Source organism: Rhea americana, unplaced genomic scaffold (assembly GCF_003343005.1).
Source record: "Rhea americana isolate MKP2758 unplaced genomic scaffold, rheAme1 scaffold_0, whole genome shotgun sequence".
In the NCBI taxonomy this organism is placed as follows: Eukaryota; Metazoa; Chordata; class Aves; order Rheiformes; family Rheidae; genus Rhea; species Rhea americana.
The window spans coordinates 20,890,457-20,912,154 of NW_028185037.1; the positions used below are offsets into that span (position 1 = coordinate 20,890,457).

General features: G+C 42.2%; 1 protein-coding gene across 8 annotated transcripts in view; it reads right to left on the bottom strand.

Moving 5' to 3' along the window:
- PTK2 (protein tyrosine kinase 2) overlaps window positions 1-21,698 on the bottom strand; it is a 185,724-nt gene that overhangs the window by 107,547 nt on the left and 56,479 nt on the right. Inside the window, exon 1 of one of the 8 annotated variants that reach the window (XM_085322829.1) lies at window positions 20,580-20,694. The exons of the other annotated variants lie outside the window; for them this stretch is intronic. Coding sequence (XP_085178955.1) covers window positions 20,580-20,679 — 100 coding nt within the window. The 5' untranslated portion in view covers window positions 20,680-20,694. Of the gene's footprint in view, window positions 1-20,579; window positions 20,695-21,698 lie in introns of those variants that run through there. 8 annotated transcript variants of the gene reach the window in all.

A 21,698-nucleotide genomic window follows, 5' to 3' on the forward strand; every position in this document is an offset into this window, starting at 1 on the left:
AAGGAAGACTGCACAACCAGGATGCTAACTTAAGCTCTCCTAAATTCAAACCAGACTGGTTTATAATACTGCCATTAGAGATCGCAGTTTAATAGCACAGATTTAGACCTCTTCATGTTAAAATAGACAAACAGAGCAGAAACAAGCTGCAAAGCAAAACTGTGTGCCAACTATCCCTATGAGCTGTCAAGAGCAAAGCCTACTGCTCCCAGATTCGCAAGCTTTATAAGATACATTTGTATTTCTCAATGCTGTGAAGAGTTGTTAGAGGGYTGGGGGAGAGGAATTGGAAGGGACGGGACAGCTGAGCTCCGGCCCACTCACGCTTAGTGACTCTGCTAAGATGTTGCAGTTGCTGCCAAACTCAATATGCCTATCATTATTCAGACAATTTATGAGGTTAAAAGGTATTTTAAGGTTTGTTCGTTTTTTATAGCAACTGCATATAGCTTCTCAAATCAAATACAAGAAAGCACTTCTCACTGTTCTCCCTGCTCCATTTTCTTCTTCTTCTTCTTTTTATTTATTTAAGACTGAAGTTGTTTTTTGATTCATTGCCATTTTCTTTATTCAGGCACAGTTACACTAGAAAAGTATTATAAAGCTGGCTATCTAATGTATTTCTTCTTATGAGCACTGTGTATTCCCCATATTCTGTAGATACGYCAGAACAAAGTCAATATTACGACTCCTCACTTAGTACAGTCAAAGTTCAGTCTCACATTTCACTACCAGCTCTCAGTACTTTGAAACTAAATCACTTCCAGTAATGAGATCTTCAAAAAAAATCATGAGACATTTAAATCAATTAATTTAAAAAGYGATTAATAAACTCATGATGAAGTTATTCTATTCTCATAAGGGAAATCTTTCCAGTGCCAATAATAACAGCTTCAATATTAGCAAATTAACAATAAATTGAAAATAAGAAAAAAAAAATCTCATACTAGCGATGGCAGATGGTCAACAACAAAGTACTAACATGTTCGTGCAACACCAAACCAAGCTGCTATTACTCACACGGCGACTTCATGTTGCCTTTTGTAGACATGTTGCTAAATCTCCATATTCTGATTTCTATCTCAGGCCTTAAGGCAAGTAYTGCTTTGAGAGCGAGCCCTCGCTAGGTCACATTTCCGCAGCATAACCTGCTCCATCTCACTTCTTTCTCTGCACTGGAAGGCAATAAAGCACTGACTCAACATACCAGGAGATAGCCSAAATCACTAATTTCTCAAACTTGAAATGGAACTGTTTCTCAGAGGGTACTGGAAAGAAACMACATTAGATGATCGCATTTGCTTTCAGTGATCATTCCCTCCAAGCTCAAGGACAGTCCATGTCAACGTGCGGGAAGCAAAGGTGGCAGGAGGCCTGCCTGGATGAAGAAGGAGCTCCYGACTAAACTCCAAAATAAAAGGGAAGAATACCAGCAGTGGAAGGCCCAGCCRGGTCACCCAGGAGGAACATGGAGACACACTGGCCAAGCATGCAGGGACAGGGCTAGGGAAGCCAACCCCCTCCTCCTCCCGAATCCCCCGCCTCACCTGAATCTGGTGAGGGTCATTAAGGGCAGTAAGAAAGGCTTTTACTAGTAAAACCACACAAGGAACACCAGGGAAAACATGGGCCTGCTGCCAAATGGGGCAATGGACCTGGAAAAGGCCTTCTTCACCTTGGCCTTGCTGGGTAAGATTTGCCTTCAGAAATCCCAGGACCRTGAGACCAGTGGTAAAGTCTGCAGCAAGAAAGACTTATCCTCAGTAGAGAAGAATCAGGTCATTTAAACAGACTGGATATACGCAAATCCTTGGCAGCTGATAGGATGCACCTGGGAGGGTGCCACTCTCAGTGAAAAGCCACTCTCAGTGATCTTTGAAAGGTAACAGCAATTGGGGGGAGGGTTCCCWAAGACTAGAAGAAAGCAAGTGTTGCCCTATCTTCAAGAAGAAGGAGTGCCCAGACAAAGGACCCAGAAGGAAGACCCATTCCCAAACATATGAAGGACAAGAAGGTGACTGGGAGTAGTCAGCTTGGATTTACGAAAGGGAAATGTTGCCTGAAGCACCCAACTGCCTTCTATGACAGAATGATTAGCTTGGTAGATGAAAGGAGGGCAGTGGATGTTGTTTATCTTCAATCTAGCAAAGCTTCCGACACTGTATCCCATGTCACTCTCTCCCATGACACCTCCTTGACAAACWGGTGCAGTATAGACTAGATGAAAGGACAGTGAGCGAGACTGGAAATCAGCTGAACCGCCAGGCTCAAAGGGTTATGGTCAGTGGCACAAAGTCCAGCTGCAGGTCAGTCACTACAGATATACTCCTGGGGTTGATGCTCTTCAGCCTCTTCAGTAATGACCTGGATGATGGGACAGAGGGTCCCCTCAGTAAGTCTGCAGATAATAAAAATCCAGGAGGAGYGGCTGGCAGCCCTGACAGTCATGCTGCCATTCAGAGAGACCTCAACAGGCTGCAGAAGTGGGCAGAAGGGAGCAGCACGAAGGTCAAAGCGAATTGCCAAGTCCTGCACTTGGGGAGCAATAACCCCAGGCACCCGTACACACTGAGAGCCACCCAGCTGAAAAGCAGTTTTGCTGAGAAGGACCTGGAGGTTCTAGTAAGTAACAAATTGAACGTGAGACAGCAACATGCCCTTAAGGCAAAAGATGCCAACAGCATCCTGGGCTGCACTAKGCAGAGTGTTGCCAGCAGGTCGAGGGATGKGATCCTTCACTCAGCACTGGCTAGGTCACATCTGGAATGCTCTTACCAATGACGGAGATACATGAGACGTACTGGAGGGAGCCCAGAACAGGGCCCCAAAGACGATTAAGGCATTGGAGAATTTGATGTATAAGGAGAGGGTGGGAGAGCTGGGACTGTTTAGCCTGGAGAAGAGAAGGCTTGGGGGAACAGGGGATGGAGGCAGCAGCAATCTTATTAATGTGTATAAATAACTGATGAGAGGGTGTGAAAAAGATAGTGCCAGCCTCTCCTCAGGGGTGCCTAGTGAGAGGACAAGAGGCAAYCAGCACAAACTAGAATACAGGAAATTCCCTTTAAACATAAGAGTGAACATTTTTATTGTGACGGTGGTCAAACCACAGAACAGATTGCCCAGAGAGGTTGTGGCATCCCGATCTTTGGAGGTATCCAAAACCTGACTGGACATGGTCCTCAGCAACCTGCCCTAGTTCACCCAGCTTCGTGGGGTCAGCTCTAGATGAACTGAGAATCTCTACGGGTCCCTTCCAACCTCAGCTACTCTGTAGGTTGGTGATTCAGACCRTAAATTAAGAATTTCACCTACACTTTAAATTCCTTAGAGTTATCCATAATGAGTCTCATGTTGGTCAGTAAACACCCCATGAGTTCACAGCTCAATTCATTTTCACAGTTACTGTTAAATCCCCCTGCAGCACACCATGCAAATATTAACTCGTCTATCTCAACCTCACAGAAAGTACAGACGTTAGCCACAATTTTAAACTGTTTTCCTCATTATAAAGCTTGTATTCTGCACAGTCTGCATGCAGCTTTGCACACTGCTGGCTTTTTTGGCATACCATCTCCCCTCCCTCCCCCCTTTTTTTTTAATTGCAAGATCTAGTCCCAAAGTGAGACACACTGGATGACTCCCTAAAATTCATCTTAGGGGCACTTACAAAAATACATTTCTTCTAAGAAATGCACGTGCAGCCACATGTTGATGATCCCATGGCACAGCTGCATGCATGGAAAGCCTGGTTACGGCAATAGTCCTATTCCCACAAGCCCAGACAGAACAGAAAGGTGGAAGGACCCAAGTGGTAAAAGCGTTACCTGCAGAACATGTCCACAACCCAGGAAAGAGAAGCACTAAGAGTGCTAGAAGCGCAAATGAGGTTGCTTTCACATTTATCTGATGCTAACAACTTCATACGGACTTAAAGATGAAGCATTTTTTTGAAGAAACCCATTAGGTCTGCAATTTGAAACTAGGGATAAACACAGGAAAAGAGAGGAAAAAAAGGTAGTTTTTCTTTTGTATTCACCTTGGCCTTTGGAAACCGTCTGTAATTTCAGCTATTTACATAAGACATGTTGGAAGCCAGCTGCTTATTCAGAGCTTTTTTTTTTTTTTTTTCCTCTCTGTTGATCTTTCAGCTAATGCTGATTATCAAAAGCAAAGGAAAAGACTAAGCAATAACCGCTTTGCTCCATCTTAGGCATCTTTCAATTATATTTACTCTTCTTACTAACGTCTTCTACGATCATTTCCAAGAATGCATGTATTCTCTCTTCCCCTCCACCTGCCTAATCCCTCCCTGGGTCACCCCTCCCTCCTTCCCCAAGAGCTTTTGTACACACAGTAATTGCAGTCAAAAGCATTAATCAAGGCCCCTCAAGCCCAAGCATAAAACAGYCTGGCCAGGCACATTAATGCCATTTAAATAAAGATTTCCCAAAATCTMTTTTAACCCAAATGGGCACATTAAATATTTTGCTATACTGACAGTTTTGCTGACGATTTTGTTTTGAGAACATGGCCAAACACGGGTACTAACTCCATGCCTTGCTGCGGTTCAAAGCAGAGATTTTTAATCTTTCTTTCCTCACACACAGTGAAGTATTTTAGATATACACCACAAAATCAACATGAAAAGATAATGCAAACTAAAGCCAAAAAAATAAGTTTAGCAATGCAAGCTACAAACATGGGGAAAGTTTAATTCAGTTGTTAAAAAAAAAAAAAAAAAAGAAGAAGTTTTAGGAGATTAAACATCTGGGGGAGCACGAAAGAGGAATCCAGGGAAAACACCCACAGAAGCCACATGGCACAAAGCAACGTGACAATCTTAGACAATCAAGGCAAGCACGCTCAAAGATCAATTTATACATTTATACACCCCTAAATCAATTTTAACAGGGGCACATTGCACATGGAAGTGCTCCTGAGGAGGGGGATGCTGAAGACTTTCATGGCGCTTTTGCCAAGTGCTACCGAAGGATATTGGGAAGTACTGCAGCTCGGGATGAATAGAGAAAAGTAGTTTTAGGGAGCACTGACAACTGCCTGAACTATTTTGTACTGTACAGTAGTATCGCAAATTAACAGTGTCCTGCAATCTCTTAATTTTGTGATATTTAAAACAGTCTCCATCCTTTTCTCTCACAGAACCAGCTCACAGGATTAAGTCCTGACATACCTCGAACACTCAGTTTGGCCCAGTTTTATTGCAACRCATTGTATACTCTGTGCTACTCAGCAACTCCCTCTGGAGTTGGCACCAATTTCTATTTTAAATACAAAAAAATTAATGATGAGGAAACATCAGCTGCATTGGGAATACAAGGAAACTAGTGTCTACATACGCTTTAATTACTAGGCGATATCCAGCTCGATAATTGCTTTGTTTTTCAATAGTGCTCTGAACCTTCCCACAGGTCACTTAGTACCATCGAAACCAAAGTTAATCTCCCCATACATCTTCTACCTCTTATCTTTCGAATTTCTCTAGCCAGCTGCAGAGTTGTACACGTGCACATACCCGTCGTGGTGCAGGTTTCTTAAACAGGCACCAAAGAAATGAGCAGTAAGAATTCTGTATTTGGGGAAAGAAAAAGTTAAAATAAAATTCTAAGCATTTTAAAGTGGCACCACTAGCTGGCAGCAACCCTACCTAAGAATCTCACACAYCAAGAGGACAAACACCACGGCAAACCATTTTTGGTTTTGCTTAGTTTTTTTTAATACCACACACCAAATATAGCTTTATGGAGGCCCTACGTACCATAAGATCATCCCCTGAACAGCTTTACAAGCAGCAAACAGAAGCACTGAGTGATGGCTATCTTTCTAGAGTACTAAAGGTAAAGAGTGTATTAGGATTAGTGATAATGCAGGTGTGCTTCTCAAAGATTAAGAACTAGAAGTGCCCTATTAGAAGCAGTCAAGGAAAGACAGACGGTACTGTGGCTATGCATTATCACAGCTTGACAGAGTTGTGTTTTGGTATCATTTGACTTTAATCCTGCCTTTCCCGGTTTTATGTTATTCTTTGACAATATCATCCCAGGCTTGTGTTTTAAATTATCCAACTGCACAGGCTCTCAATTTTTSCTCCACTATAGTGCAGTTTAGCTGCTTTTGTGTTAACCATATCTACTTTTCATGCAAACCAAAACCATCAGATAAAAGGCGCYTTTAAGTACGCGGGAGGAACACGGCATGAGAACCAGCACGGTGTTCCACCGCATGACAAGGGCTTATTACAAAATCAATGACCTGTAAAAAGCGGTRCTTAAGCCTATTCTGGCTCAAGTGTTTTCCAAAGCCAGTAATTACAGCCTCTGTTATAGAGATAGAGATGAAGTACAAAGTGATTCTTATTCAAGTAACTGAATGGTAGTTTAATGGCGGGCAAGCATAATCATTCTTCTCCTAATTCTAGCTTTTTGAGATGATGCTTCTGTCTATCTGCATACAAAAAAAATCAGTAATTTGCACGGGAAAGTAGGCATGTACCTCGTGTCTCCTTATGGTCACGAGGAACAGAAGACCTTCCCCTGAATCCCCTTACAAATCACAGCCCTTTGGCTGCTGAAGATCTTCATGCTGCATTTGGGAACCCAAATGCCAGCCACATCAGTCTTCAGCGAAGCATTTTTTTTCCTTTTATCTTGYCTTAAAGTAATTAGTAATTAGCCAAAGTAATCCAAAACCAGAAGCTGTCCCTTCTCACACTTGGCGCTTGATCTAAAAATTAAGTCAAAGGCATAACATCTGATAAGAAATCAGCAGGTTATTTCATTTTGTCGGCTTGCAAGCTTCCCATTCTGACATGACCATAAAACAGGTACAAGTCCAAACCTGCAGGGTAATGATTAAGTCAGCACCCAGAGGAAGAAGTTTGCTGGCCAAGGAAGAGCAGATGGATACACACTGTATGCCCCTTTTCACCATTTTTGTAAAACCCTGGGAACAGCCTTAAAGACACAACCTAAAACACTCAATCCACTCAAGACAGCGCATCGAGACCWCCTTTAGACTTCTGGATTCAATGTCAATGCTCCCACGTTGTGTTGTGGCGGGGTAAGATTTGCGTGCGCTCCTCCAGTGCTGCCGTCTCCTCTTCACATGCCTCAAGGCAGCCTAGGGCCGGCGCTACCTAGGATCTCTGCCCTCGGCCTCCGAGAGGATCTCACTGTGGCTGGAAATGTTTTCTTGCACAGCTTCTCTGGCCCCACACTTTGCCCACAAAACCAGGGAGTTCTTTAATTTTGGACTGAGTGTTGCACAGGGAGGGGATTTCTTTGGCTTTGCTCTTTTTAATACTCCGGAGACTTACCAACTTGTGAGCATTTAAAACCCTTCGCTCTTTTTCAATGAATGCTCCTTTAAGTCTCCGAGTAGCACCATCAACACTGAAAAGCTGCTGAGGACGGATGTTATCCAAGATGTTATCCACCGGTTGGTGGATAGGCATACTCCAGCCTCTCAAGCCCTTACCTCAACCTAACACAAGACTATCAAACCTTGATTTTAGAGAAAATGAGCATTTGTTTAATATTCTGGACATTCTGGGTTCAACAGTTGTGTCTTCCTAGGAAATAAGGAAGCACTGATTTTAAGGGAAAGCTGTGACTTAACTGACTGAAGAGGATAAAATTTGAGAATACGGGTGTCCTCAGTATGCAGTCAGTGGGGACAGACCAAGACAACTGCTTACCAACCAACTGTTTTTTAGCAAAACCATTTAATTTGTTCCTTTCTATCACGTGGGAACACCTCTGTGGGAACACCTCCAGAACACTTGACCAGGATAAGTGAAGCACCATTTTTTCCTCTTGTTCTCCCACCTCCAACAGAAAGAGAGAGTTTGGATCAAAACTATACTATGCTTTACAAACCATTTGCAGTAAATAAAATTTAGCTGTTGCCACAGAGCATTTTAGCCTATTTCCATTAAAGCAACTGCTTGGAACGATAATTTAGTTGCTGCAAGTTTTTGTGAAAATCAGTAGCAAAGTTCAGTCTTCACACCTTCTCTGACAGCCCATCCATCAGCTAATGAGCACAAACCTAACAGCTCTACCAACACGGCGTAGGTCCAGGGCCACTGGTATGCGCTGCCCCTCATCACAAAAGGGTGGCATAAAGGGCATGGCAGGTGATAGAATAAAAATCATAGTTTCTTAGCACGTACCAGACCACGAAGCTGAACCCAAAGAATTCAGTCAAGCATGTTCCACTACCTTCACAACAATTTTTTGCATCATAATAGTAATATATCTGAATGCATGTAGACATTAAGACAACTCTGATCATGATAAAACTGCTGCTTTATAGAACAGTTTTATTCTAGTTATTTTTTTTCCCTGGAAACCATAAATCAGCTCACCACCATGCTATAGTGATGAAGTATGCTATTTGTATACAACAGTCTAACTATCAGCAGAAACAGGAGGTGATAATAAATTAAGTTGACATCACATAAACAAGACGCCTCCATAAATCAGTATTATATACAGACCTATCAAACCCTCTCTTCCTTCAATCCCTATCAGAACACGCAAAATACATATATTGACGGCTAAATGTGAAGGGTTTAAAATGCTAACGACCCAGAATTAAGCAGTGCTTATGAAAACATTTTTTTCTGTACAAAAACAGACTGTTCAGTTGTGACAACACACCCGCCACACTAGAGAACATACACTTTTTTTCTATGCAGTAGCGCTTCACAAGTTGGAAAAATCTGTCCCTCAAACCCCTATGCAAATTGGTGCAGCAGCCAGCTATAAGAAGAGTGATTTAAAGGGAGGTATTCYACCCGAGGGATATTCGACTTCCTCGCATTATTAATGTCTGTGTGAAATTGGGTCTTCTGGAGAGCTCTAAGTCAGCGCTGAGCAGAGTGAGCCCTTGCTCTCCCCCACCTTTAGCATCTCTAGTATCACACGATTTGCTGCCAGCAGAAAGCAATGGTGCAAGTTCATCCTAGAGCAAACCTCGAGGTGTAACAGAGGAAAAGCTGACGGCATTTCCAGCGCATCTCGTGGAGCATCCTCAAAAGCTGGGAAGGCAGGGGGGCTCGACTGAGGTTCCTGGAAACCCAGGAGGAGGGAGGCTGGATCAACTGAGCCCTCTAAAAGAGGGCTGCTTGAGACTTGATTAAACTGATCTCAGCAGTTTCAGACAAAAGGCTTTACACAGGAGGTAGTTTGCTTTCTGATAACCAGCATTAAGTTAAGTTATATTCTTCCCACTTGTTACTGTAAGAGGTGTAGAGCAATGCTGTTGATTTGGGGCAGAACGTTATCGAGCTGTTAATAAAAAGAAAGGTTTTCCATAAACAAACATGTTTTCCAGTCTGGATGTAGCTTCAGAAAGTGACAGACCTGCATGGCTTCAGCTGGGCTCCCACCAAAATCTTTCTGCTCCCAAGTGACTGGCTACAAGAGCTTCCAGGCTAGCGTCACTATAAGCAATAAGGAACACCATGGAGAGTGAAAAAAAGGTATTTCGGAGTACAGTTATCCTACTGAAAGCAAGCAACAGAACTTCCTTATAAGAGGCATTTTTTTAATCATACTTTTAAACTCTTTTTAACTTCTTTACAGCCAATAAAATTGTCCCATGGACAGGGGACTTCAAAAAAGCACTAAACAATTCACCTTTGAAAACCACAAGCACATTTTATTTCTATACTAAGATCTGTGCATTAAAATTCACTGCTGTTCAACAACAGAATACAGCACTTTGCAATAGCACCAATATTCTGCCTCGAAAAATCCCCCAAAAAGGAAAAAACAAATCTGTATGACTTAGCAACTATCCTCCTCTGAGGCTCTGAACACTACTGATACTTGTTTGTACTCAAAGAAGAGACAGAAAGGGTCGTGTTTTGGTGAAATTGCTTTTTCTAATACAGCCAGATGAATTATTGGCAGTCCAAAACTGTCAGCTCTGAGCCTCTGACACTAGTTGTTAGATTGCGCTTGATGATTTTTCCACACCTGGGCAAGGGGAAGGCAGAAGGGAGGGCAGGGCACTGCTAGGAGAGGACGAGGAACTTGTCTCTTTTACTGGCCAAAGCCCACAAAAACAATTTGGTTAAGATATCAATATTAAAACTCAAGTGTAATTTGTGTAATTTTTAACTTCATTTTTTTAAAACCCTTCCCCTTTAAAATCATTTATTACCCCAGATTTGATATGCATGACCATCTACATGGGCGCATTCGAAAAAGAGACCAAGAACCTTTTAACACCAGCGTACTGAAGTGGCTCAGAGAAACATCCCGTGCTTGTCAGAGCACCCAGAAGATGACGACGGACATGAACAAGGGACACGAGCAAAGTGGACTGGCTTAACTTTCACAGTGCTTAGCAGCAGGCCCCAAAATTGGAGTCCAGCCTCCTGGTTGAAATAAGGCTCTCCTTCCACCACCGGCTTACCGAAGAAGCTCCTATGTGCATCTCCTTAATAACAGGGATAAATAGCTCTGGAGGTCGCTGACGGCCCTACGTGTCCGTTCCTTACCCTTCAGAGTAAACAAACGGGAAAGGGAACTGCACCGAAGGTCTTATGTTATGACTAATTATTCATAATAAAGCTTTTTAGCAATAACACTTTAGTTGAAATAGAAGTTTTATTCCTGTAACAGATGTAAAAACATGGTATGTAATAGACTACACTAAGACCTCGGAAATACATTAATTGCTTGTCATTAACCTAAGCATGTTCCCGTGTTTCCCGTTAGTGGAGTAATGGGAGCAATTTATCTTGCAGACCAGTAACTTCCGAGCTTGCAATTTTTGCAAACAGGCCAAAGAGGCTGCTAGTGCTCTTCTGGGACACATGCAACTCCACAAAACACACCCTGATGCTAAGTTTGGCCACATATGACTGATGGTATTATAAAAATGTGAAGCAAGTATATGGAAAGTATACTGTGAAATGCCAAACGTATGGATATAGCTTATGCATGCATGGGTAAATCATCTGAGGCACTTACCCAGAAGTGTATCTCTGGAAACTTAGTATTGAGAATTGATGCATCTCCTGACTTTTGGTTAAGATTACATACTGCACAAGCTGAAGGCCTTGAAGGCATAATCTGAGASGGAAAAAAAGTTGTCTGAATACCTAGTTTCCTCACAGAGATGGTAATCTGCCTTTGCTTACGAGCAAAGTGTTTACTATCAGAGTAGGCAGCTCTGATGCTAAGATCCTAAGAAATGGAAAGGTGTAGAAAACATGAAACTGGGAACACGATAGATCAAATAAGGTTTGCAACTGATACAAGGCTGAATCTAGAAGGTGATAAGCACTACAGTTCGCACCAAAATCAACCGAATGTCTGACACTGAGCTATTACCTAGAACACTATCGCAGTAGATTTCAATCAGCTGCAGGACATTTCACTGAGCAGATGCAGCAAGTTTAAGTAAATAACACACAGTCCAACAGGAAAAAAAATCAATTAAAATGCAGCTACCTCCTTTTGTTAGGGAGAGGAATGACGGATGCCGATGAGAGGCGATCAACGGAGAAGAAAGTAAAGAGCAAAACGTGGAGCCTGTCGGGCTTCAAACACGCTTGAACATTTTTGTTCCCACCTGTACTGCACAGACCCAGGACACTATGGACCAGGCAAACCCGTGGGACACACCGCACAAGACTGCTCTGCTGCTTGTTTTGGTAGACACCAGGTCAATGTTCCAGCTATGCAAACAAAGTTTTTGAGACTAAGAGTTAGTAAGGTTTATTCTGAATAAAGAAGGATGTTACAGTAACAAACAGGAACACAAACCATCTCACTTTATTAGCCTTTGTGCTTTACGCTACATGCTTTCCATAAAAACATGCCTTCAATCAACAACCTTTTACTTTAAGACTATGTATTTAGAAGGTTTTCAGAATAAAAGGTAAATTATGATTCATTCATGCCTAACAGCAGTTGCTCATTTAGGATGCCAGTTAATAAAGGTGACCGAATTCCTTCCTGTCCCATACTATCTATTCTTGTAAAAATGCATTTCGTAATTGCAGTTTAACAGAAGAAAGCACATTTATAGCAAGAACTTTACAGGCTCTATCTTTTCTGTATTTTGTAGCAAAAATGAAATACACACAAAAAGGATGTTATCACAGGAGAAAAAACCCTTCAGAAATAGGTGATTACATGTTTCTTTCCTGCAAAAATGGCAGCAGAGTCTATCCTCATTTACTTGTTTATTTTAACCATCCCCTACCATGGCCTTGCTAGGGATCAGACAGCTGTATTTCTTTCAAGACTTCTTCATTTGGAGTTAAGTTGCTGCTTTATAGCCCAGTGCTGGAACAGCAGAGACCATTCTAGTCTCTAAACATGCTCCTAATCTACTCAGTATTTGCAAACTGATCAAGTATAGATTCATTCATTTTTTTTAATCAACTAACCAAACCTAGGTGCTCTTCAGAGATGAAGAAAAATAGGAAAATAAGATTGCTTCAGTCTCTGAAGTAATTTCTTAAAAAAAAAAAAAAAAACACACTCATGTCCATCTTCCCTTAAATACGTATCAATTAAGTTATTTTAACAGCATCTAAAATGATAGTTTAGAAAGACTTTCTCCCCCCTCCAATTTCACTGGCTTGTCTGCTTAAATTCCTTCATTTTCCATCATTTGTGAATTACTTGGTATAAAAAAAGTTATTTGAAATTAACTTTTTAAAAAATAAAGATAAATATCCAGTCAAACCATCAAACACTTCGTTCCTCATTTCCCACATGAAAAGATGAATTTAGAACTGTATTTGTCCTCTCAGTTTAATTTCTTAAAAAAGGGGGGCAGGATATGTTGCTGTACAAATCCCATCTCTGGTTTACAGATCTACCTTGTTGTTCATTTTGCATTACAAGGCGTAAGAAGCAGCAGCAGCGTTTATAGCAAGCGGGACATTTTTTGCAACAGGTTTGTCCATTTTTCCAGGACACCATCTAGACTAAAAAGAGGGATTATATCAAGTTACTTTGGGAATATTTTTTAAGAATCACATGTTGTTTTGAAAGAAAGCTACAAACTTTTACATCAAGATAACACATTTATACAACTCGCTCTTCCATCCTAAACCAAACAGTTCACAGCAACAGAGCAAACAGCATCCCTGCGGCCTCAAAGGAGTGAGGGGAAGACGGAAAAAACGCAGGGCAGGAGGACTCAGAGCCAGAAATAATAGTCCATGTAAACCTTCAGCGGTAAATTATACTGTACAACCAATTTCAATGAAAATACATGCCATCATTTACAAAAATCAGCATCCTAAAGCATTTAGGATCCACCCTTGCCCTTCAGCCTGGCCTTAATTTTGCAAAAACAATGAGCATGCCCACCTGTTTTCCAGAGAACAGGAGATTTAAATACATAAATATATTTAATGCCACACCGATAAGCCCTGGAAGACGTACATGCCTACTGGTAAGAAGAGTCCAGCACCTGAATGCAGCGTTTAGCACCTGAAAGGACTCTGCACTACAGACCCGTACCCCAACCGCCCAGGCAGTCAAAGGGCACGTTTAGGATCAACGTGGCTGCGTTTCAGCAGGCTGGCTGTCCCCGCGGGAACACGGACCTGACGGCTTGCCCCGCATCTACCGTCCGCCCCAAGAAGCATCAGAAACAAACTTCTGTATTACACAGCTACGCCAAGGCTGAGGCATCAAAYGTACTACAGGAACGGAAATCAAGCTAGATTCCTGATAGCTGTCATGCCCTAGGTCCAGGGCACATTAAAGCGTCCTCAGCTTCTTGTCACGTTCCCATCACTGAACAGGAAAATACTGACCGACTTTAGATATAAGTGCCCATCTCTTTAAAAGAAGCATTAAATCAAATCCCTGTAGCATTTCAACACCTGCAGATCCATGAACACACGCTCATGGTAGGTAAAGACATTTTATGTTAAGCTTAGGTTTTCTACTTAAGTCTGCCCTCTTGTTTTTCTCTTTCACAGCATGCTCATACTAACCTCTGAATTAACTAATACACCAAAGATTCTTAAGACCAGACCTTCCTGGTAGGTTTACATCACCTTGGCTTGAGTACAATTCTAACATGTTAAAAAAAGAGTGGAGATAAACCCAGATGAAATTGAAACGAGTGTCTGTCATTGTTTTTGCCAACCTGGATCAACATTAGTTTAAAAAAAAGATAACATATTTGAATTAATGCAAACCTTCTGTGCAGTCAAGTCTTCAAATTCATTTCCCTCAGCTCAATAAAACATACATCAGATTTTTAAAAAGCTTCCACAGGGCTGGTCATCAACCCATTCTTAACAATTAAAGACTTAACACAAACATAGTAAAACACTAATGTTTCAGAAGAATGGTTGTCCACATCACCAATATCTACAACCACTGTGGAGCAGATACCAACAAGTTATGCAAAGATACATATTACTTGGAAAGAAAGAGGTATGGGTTGTGATCTTCACAGGCATCATTGCACGCCTGCCTTTCCTTGAAGATGCTGGTGTCCAGTTATGCACTACAGACGGGCTCAGCTGTGGTTTTTGCTCTTTCCTTCCTAAGGAACCTGCTGGGCTTAGCTTAAACTGTGTAACGAATGCCCTGCAAAAAGTGCTTAGCTGATGTCTACAGTCGTATTTTTTTCATCACCCTGCATTACAGGGGAAGCTTTCTCAAATCTGTTGCAATCAACTTTCCAGTTGTGGATTTTGCCACATTTCCTGCTTCACATTTAACTAGGAAACAGAGGAATTAAATTTYGTTCCAGTTAGAAAAGAGTCTTTCTGTATAGCAATCGTTCTCAGTGTCAAATGCAGTCAGTGAACACTGCAGTTGTTAACTAGAATGAAAGAACAACAGCAACATAGTCGGACCATATCTTGGGGTCCAAACTGAAGAAAAAAAGGAAAAACGGTGAACTAAAGGAGTACTAAAATTGCAAAGGTAAAATACTCTGAAAGAGATACACTACATTAACATAAACGCTACATATATCCCCTTCCCCTTTCTCTGAGGAATTATATATCAGACCCTTTCTGCAGAAGATAAAGCAAGAGCATCGCTGATGACCTATAGGTAGGGGGCCCGCTGCTCCCCACAAGCAGCAGCACACTTTAGTCCCAACTCTAGMCAAACCACGTAAATCCTTCTGTCCTACTTTTCCTGCAGTATTAAACATTACTTTTTTTTGCATCAGATGCTTTAAACTAGCAGATAAAATAACACACAGAAACGTAAGCAGGGTGTCCTTGCCTCTGATTTCAGGGAACAACTTCATTATCAACTTGTCCCAAACAGTCACTGCTCCCTTACAGGACATTCATGCTATTTCACAGCCTCTTATATTTTCCCTTCAAATTTCCAGAAAAGATCAGTTTTAGGGCAAAGAGATTCCCAAGTTTAGGTGTGGAAAACTCATTGCTCAAGCAATAAGAAGTTTGAAAATGAAGACTTCAAAAAATTACCTGAATCAGGGATTACCATAGGAACTATCAGGCAGCCACAGTCACAGCAAATGCTGCTGTTTTTACTGCAATACGTTGTTTTTCATYGTGAAGCTAGGAGTACACTCGAACATTACAAGCATCATGTTTTGGAGCTCCAAAAGCAGCAAGACATGGGGAAAGTTGACCTTCCAATTAGCGAGAGCAATTTTAAAAGAACGACCCCAACAAAACAAGTCTGTCACTTCAATTCTTACTGTATCTTCAGATTGACAAAATACATTTAAAATTACGGTTAGATGTGCAAACTYGATTCTCCAAGCACCATGTCCAACGTCAACGGTCAATGCAGATCATACTCTTCAGTTTAGTAAAAATACATCAGTGCGTCCTAAAATAATACGACATTTGTTCAATAACAGTAATAGAACCACCTGGATTCCCCAAATCACTTTGAAAGAAAGAGCAGGTAATGGAAATTTTCCCCTCCAAGTACTGACGATGACTCATATCCATTTAGATGTACAGAAAAGTGACACTGTTGAAGGTACTTAGCAGCAAAAGTGTAAAAACGCAAACTGTTGAAGGGGAGAAGAGAAAGGATAAAATGACATTCTCCTACACTAGTGTTAATATTTAAATCCTCATGTTATCATTACAGCAGGAGTTCAGTATTAGAAGGCCCAGATTTAGAAAAGCATTTGGAAAATCCTACCTTCTACTAAAACCCTACGATTAGTTTAATAAATCCTCAGTTAGCTGAGGGCCAGCGTTGCTGTCTGTCCATCCCACGCATTTGCCAGAGGGCTTTACGCTGGTAAGAACAGGTAGAGAGCAGCATGCCAAGTCACTGCTTTGTTTTCCATCCATATGCTAACAGCAGYGTACGTACACTTCACTTTGGACAGGTCAATCGCCATAAAACCACAAACCAGAGACCTTTCAYGCCAGGTTTTTAATCATGCTAGTATGAATCCAGATTGCTGCAACCATGAACACCTGAATGGATAAAAAGCTGTTCCRTAACAATATATCAAGCAGACAGGCAATGTAAGTTGTTACAGGCGAATCGGCTGTTATTATCAAATCGAAAAGGCTGCTGCAGTCTACAGTGTTTTAGTTATAATTCTAATGCATTTTATCTTGACCAATCGTCATGTCACGGAATAGATAAAAAAGACTCCTCTTAATGGAATACACTGTAATTTCAGGAATATGAGTCCTACTAGTATCTCCTAAGATCAGCAAGGACAACAGATCTTAGCAGAGGCGCACGCATAACAGCAGGGAGCCTATGAGGGGAGCTTAAATCTTGCTGCTCCTTATCTTCAGAAGCCAGCTGAGAMGCTTCAGCAATACATCCAGTTCTCTTCCCCATCCTCCTCCCTAGAAATAAAGATTTAACACAACTACAGACCATTATCCATCATGCAGCTACTTGTGATGAAAGAGATCTTTACTGCAATAACCTTTTTTTACAGACCTTATAAAGCAGAAAATTCAACAGGCAGACGAATCCATGCCCAACCAACAGTAAGAGAGTAAGCAGTCAGGCTAGCTTCATTGAGAAGTAGTACCATGTAAATGAAGAAAAGTCTGGTTTTCCTGGCAGTTTTAAATATTACTAGTTTAGTCCAATTCCCTACAGGAACTAGGGAGCATACAATAATAAGGAACTACTATACTTCAGTCGTTAGTCAAAGGACACCATGAAGTCTGTCTCCACCGTAAGCAGCATGAGAGTGAAGACAGTCTGCATCTTCTACAAGGCTGAGAACCAGACAAGTTTTTGGACATGCTGAAGATTACTGTATCTGTGCCTGTTTCTSAGAGGAAATCTCCATATCCTTGAGGGCACAGCCAGCTCACTTAAGATGAAGTATCGAACACTGGATGCATAGGAGAAATTAGGACTCTTCAGTTTCTTCTGACACTTAGTTTTGAACTCTGTCCAATTAAAATAAAAAAAAAAAGTCAAAAAGCTAAAGCTTTTAGTCTCGAAATATCACACTTAGGCTCGTTATCCTCCTCTCCTGCTGATATGACACCGTCCGGTGCTCTTTACTGCTAGCTTCTGCCTCAACATTTTCAGCTTCCTTGAGTGCAGCAGCACCTAGTAATTGCAAAACTGGTCCCACACTAATTTTCCCCTTGTACTTGCACAAAATGAGGAGACTTAAGACCACGGAAAAAATTTTTTCCTTAGGAATTTCTCTATAAAGCAAGAGACCATACTTCATTTAGAGAATTTGAGTCCAGTTAGGAGGAGGAAGAAGAAAACAAAACAAAACTAGGGCTTCATTTCAGGTCTGAAGTCTTCAGCAGGGGAAACCTAATTTTGGGAGGCAGTGGTGGTGCTGGGCGGATGTAATAAGCAACTCCTCGCCTGGCCAAAAAGGAAAAAAAAAAAAAAGAAAGAAAAGTTTCCTCGTCTGATAAATCTTTAAATGATTAACAGAAGTTTGTTTACAAATAATTTTCGATGAAATGAGTCAAGAGGAACTGAATTCCATCCAGAAATACATTCTTAGCAATATCTTTGTGAAGTTACATTCGGTACGAGAAGAGGAGAAAGAAGCTCTTGTATTTCAGAAGATGAAATGCCACCTCAAGTATCAGATATCTCCATTACTAGCATAACCCCAGCAATCCTCATCCGTTACAACCTGCCTAAAAAATTGGTGGCATTACCTCTCTTCTCAAAGACTCGGCAGGATTGTAGCAGTCTCGTTTGTTTGGTAAAATACTGAGATCTTTATGAATGCTACAATACTTTTTATAACTATTTATTAAAATACCATTTATGATMCGTTGTACTTATTTTTAACACAATGTTTACCAAGACTTTATTACGCCTTTGCTTTGTTTGCTACGTTAGTTTGCAGAAGTCGGTGCCTTGCGTGTGCTTGCCTGCTCAAGTGTGATCAACGGCTATTAATTTAAGGTATCTCCAGGCTTTAATAGATCGTTACGAACAAATACATGCCAGGTCACAAGACAAGGACGTTAAAGAGTTCTTTGGACTAGTAACTGATGAAAACTACATCCCCTTTGCTAACACGCTGAAGTTGTTAAAYCTTCTTCTAATACATCTTCAAAAGGATATTTGAAACACTTTATTTGCCTTGCGTAATTTCTAGTTTTTCCAAGGCAGCTCAGTGTTCGAGCCCAGCCTGGTTCATTAGWAGGTACCGTGACTGGAAAGCTCACCTGTCTCATAGGTAACACTAACCGCTCCCCGAGTCCTTTGCCTTYTCTGTACAAATATCCCAAGCTCCATTTTCTGCTCCATTTCTCCCTGAACRAGAAACAATCGCCCTAACAGGAATGCAGCTCACAGCTATGTTCTTCRTAGGCATTTTAAAAAATATACCGCTTCTACCACATGCTGTACTGAAACGTTGAAAGAAAGAGGGGAAAAACCATCCCCAAACAACCTCCCTGCCTACTTTTCCAGGCTATTCTCACCTTTAAATTCCCACAGGCATTTCAGGAACTTTTAATTCTTCAACAGCAATGTAAGAGTGAGGTTTGAAGTTTTTTTTTTTTTTTTTTTTTTTTCTTCTGACAACAAAACAGGCACGTGTTAACTGAAATAATTCCTCTTCTACTGCTTGCGACAGAAGACGACCTCTTTACTGCTTCTCCCTACRCATCTAACCATTTGGCTTGTACGCCAAAGACGACCGATGCGAACACCTCCTTGTGTCGCAAAGCTCTCCAGAAAATAACCATTTGCTTAAAAATTGCTTTATCGGTTAAGCGAGCAGCGCGACATCAACAGACACTATTCAGTGGAATTACTCGCAGGGGCAGGGTACGCCTGTCTGCACCAAGCCCGTTTACTGCTCGTGAACTTTTAAACAGGCAGCTCTTCATATGGAAGATACTAAGGAAACTTCCTCCTCCTCCTCCTCCTCCTCTCGGTAGGTAATTTACAGCTACACAGCAGAACTATCAAACACGTCCTTAGCTGTTAAATTCACATTCCTTTTTCTGAATTATTTTGTAAACTTAAAACAGCAAAGCATGTGAAACRGGGAGGAAAGGCGACTAGCAAAGGTGGTTACAATAAACTACAATAAATTGTAGCACTTAAAACTTACAGCCAGCATCTATAARCTTTGGTAAGATTATTAATCATCCACAAAGAAATCATTTGGTAAAAATTAAGCTCATTTTAACACTCTCTACTCTCTGTAYTGTTACAGTTAGGGAAAAAAAGAACATCCAAAGACAACTAGCCCTATAGGRCACAAGCACAAAATTTCAGTACATAACTGGAAGRAAAGCACCATCTTCTCAGCAACCAGGATGCTCACTTCAGTGTTCATTTAAGCTCCAGCCAAGCTTGAATCCCTCTATTTCACTAGATCWGAGATTTCGTTTTAGGTCTAAAATTACTTAGTGTGGAAAACGAGGAAAAAACAAGCCAAGAATTGATGTCTCGCTCCTACCATTACCRAATTAAGGTAGCACAGAGAAGAAACATTTCCCTAAACAAAATACAAACTTTCCCTTAGTCTGCCAAACAACCTACTCTCGAATCTCGAGTACGCAGATCTAGACTAAACCATCCAACGCAGCGCCGTGACTCGGGACCGACGYCGGCGCGCAGGAGGCGGCAGAACCSGGCAGCGCCGCGGGCAGGAGCGCTTTACAAGGAGAGCGAGTCCTACCTGGCGGCCTCCGCGGGGCAGCCCTACRGACTGAGCRCGTACGGAACGAACCGCAACCAGGGCGGCGCGCGGGACCGCCGAGCAGACGCAAGATTTCATAATTAGAAATCCCAAAAGGAATAAGAAAGCGTGTGTGTACTATATTCAAATACAAATTYAGTAGAATATTTCGAAGCATGTTCTGATGTTTGCCAGATCACAYGTAGCACACTAAAAGCACTCTCACAATCAAGTAAGAGTGTGGACCACTTAGAAAGACATTTTATGGAAAATAAAAYAAATACACCAAGATTGCATTTTAACACATATTACCAAATACTTAGCAAATGTTTATCAACGTTGTTCAGTTCAGTTTGTTACAGCAGGTAACAAACCRAAGGTTTAACAGATTAGCCAAAGGGCCAGAATAAAACTATCGAAACCAAATGTTTCTCTCGTTAATACATTACCTTTCTTCGACTGTAGATATCTCACAGCCCTTATCAAAGCAGGCCAGATCCGTTTCATTTCCCTAAGGTCACACTGGTGCACGGTGCACAGAGCATCCATCAGCTAATAAACAGCCACCGTTCAACCACCAAGAGAGCACAAGTGATTCCTCATCTGCCCTGTTTTCTTCTTTTTTGGTGGAGGATACACAGCTTTTCCCAGAAGCGATCACAGCTGGCAGCCGGAGCTGCCGTGCCTTCGTCCCCGCACGCCYCTGCTGGCGTCCCCCCACAGGGACCCCGGGAGATGGCAAGGCAGCTCTCCACGCCAGCGAGGAGGAGGCAGGACCGGGAACGCTCCAGGCTGCGAGCGCCAGGAGCGGGCAGCGACTGTCAGAGGCAGGGATGGTTTCTCCTTCACTGGAGCTGCCTGGAGCTCCCGTGGGGGAGCTGCTACATAGAAATCTAGAGGGACCCAGCACAGTCACCTGCTGGAAGGACGAGCCTGTGGCGAGCCTCCGGAAGCAGAGCACAAGGAAGCACGTGGATACCCCCAAGACAAAAAAGTCTCAATAGTAGGTGGTAACGACTTGGTTTTTTCCTTTGAAAAGATTTTTTTTCTTTCCTGCTTGTACCCATTGAAAGTCACTCCCCAGGCAGCATCTCCCTTCCAACTCCCTGAATTTTCCAGGGGGCTGAACGCGGCTCTATCTCCTCACYCGGTCCGTGGCACAGGGCAACGCACACCTCTTCCCGGCGCACAGGCTCCGGGAGACGTCAAGCACAGCCGAACTTCAGCCCTCCTCCAGCTCCTGGTGCGTGCTGCTCTATTAACCGTCCTTCCCCGGGAGGCCGATGCAGTCTGCGCTTTGTTAGACGTCGTCGGGATGCGCTGTCCAGGTGAGGCAGTTTCTTACTGGGAGCTTTTCCCCTCTCTGCGTTATTCTAGCAGGTGACCGCGCGTGCTCCCCCTCGCCACAGCAGCGTGCACGAGCCCTTCGGGGGACACCAGGGGAAACATTCACGCCTGGCAACTCAAAGTTAAGAAGCACCGTCGGGAGCAAGTTTCACATTTCCATATAATTTTTGTTAAACCTCAATTTCAGGACAAACCCTCTCACCATAATAAACACATACTTT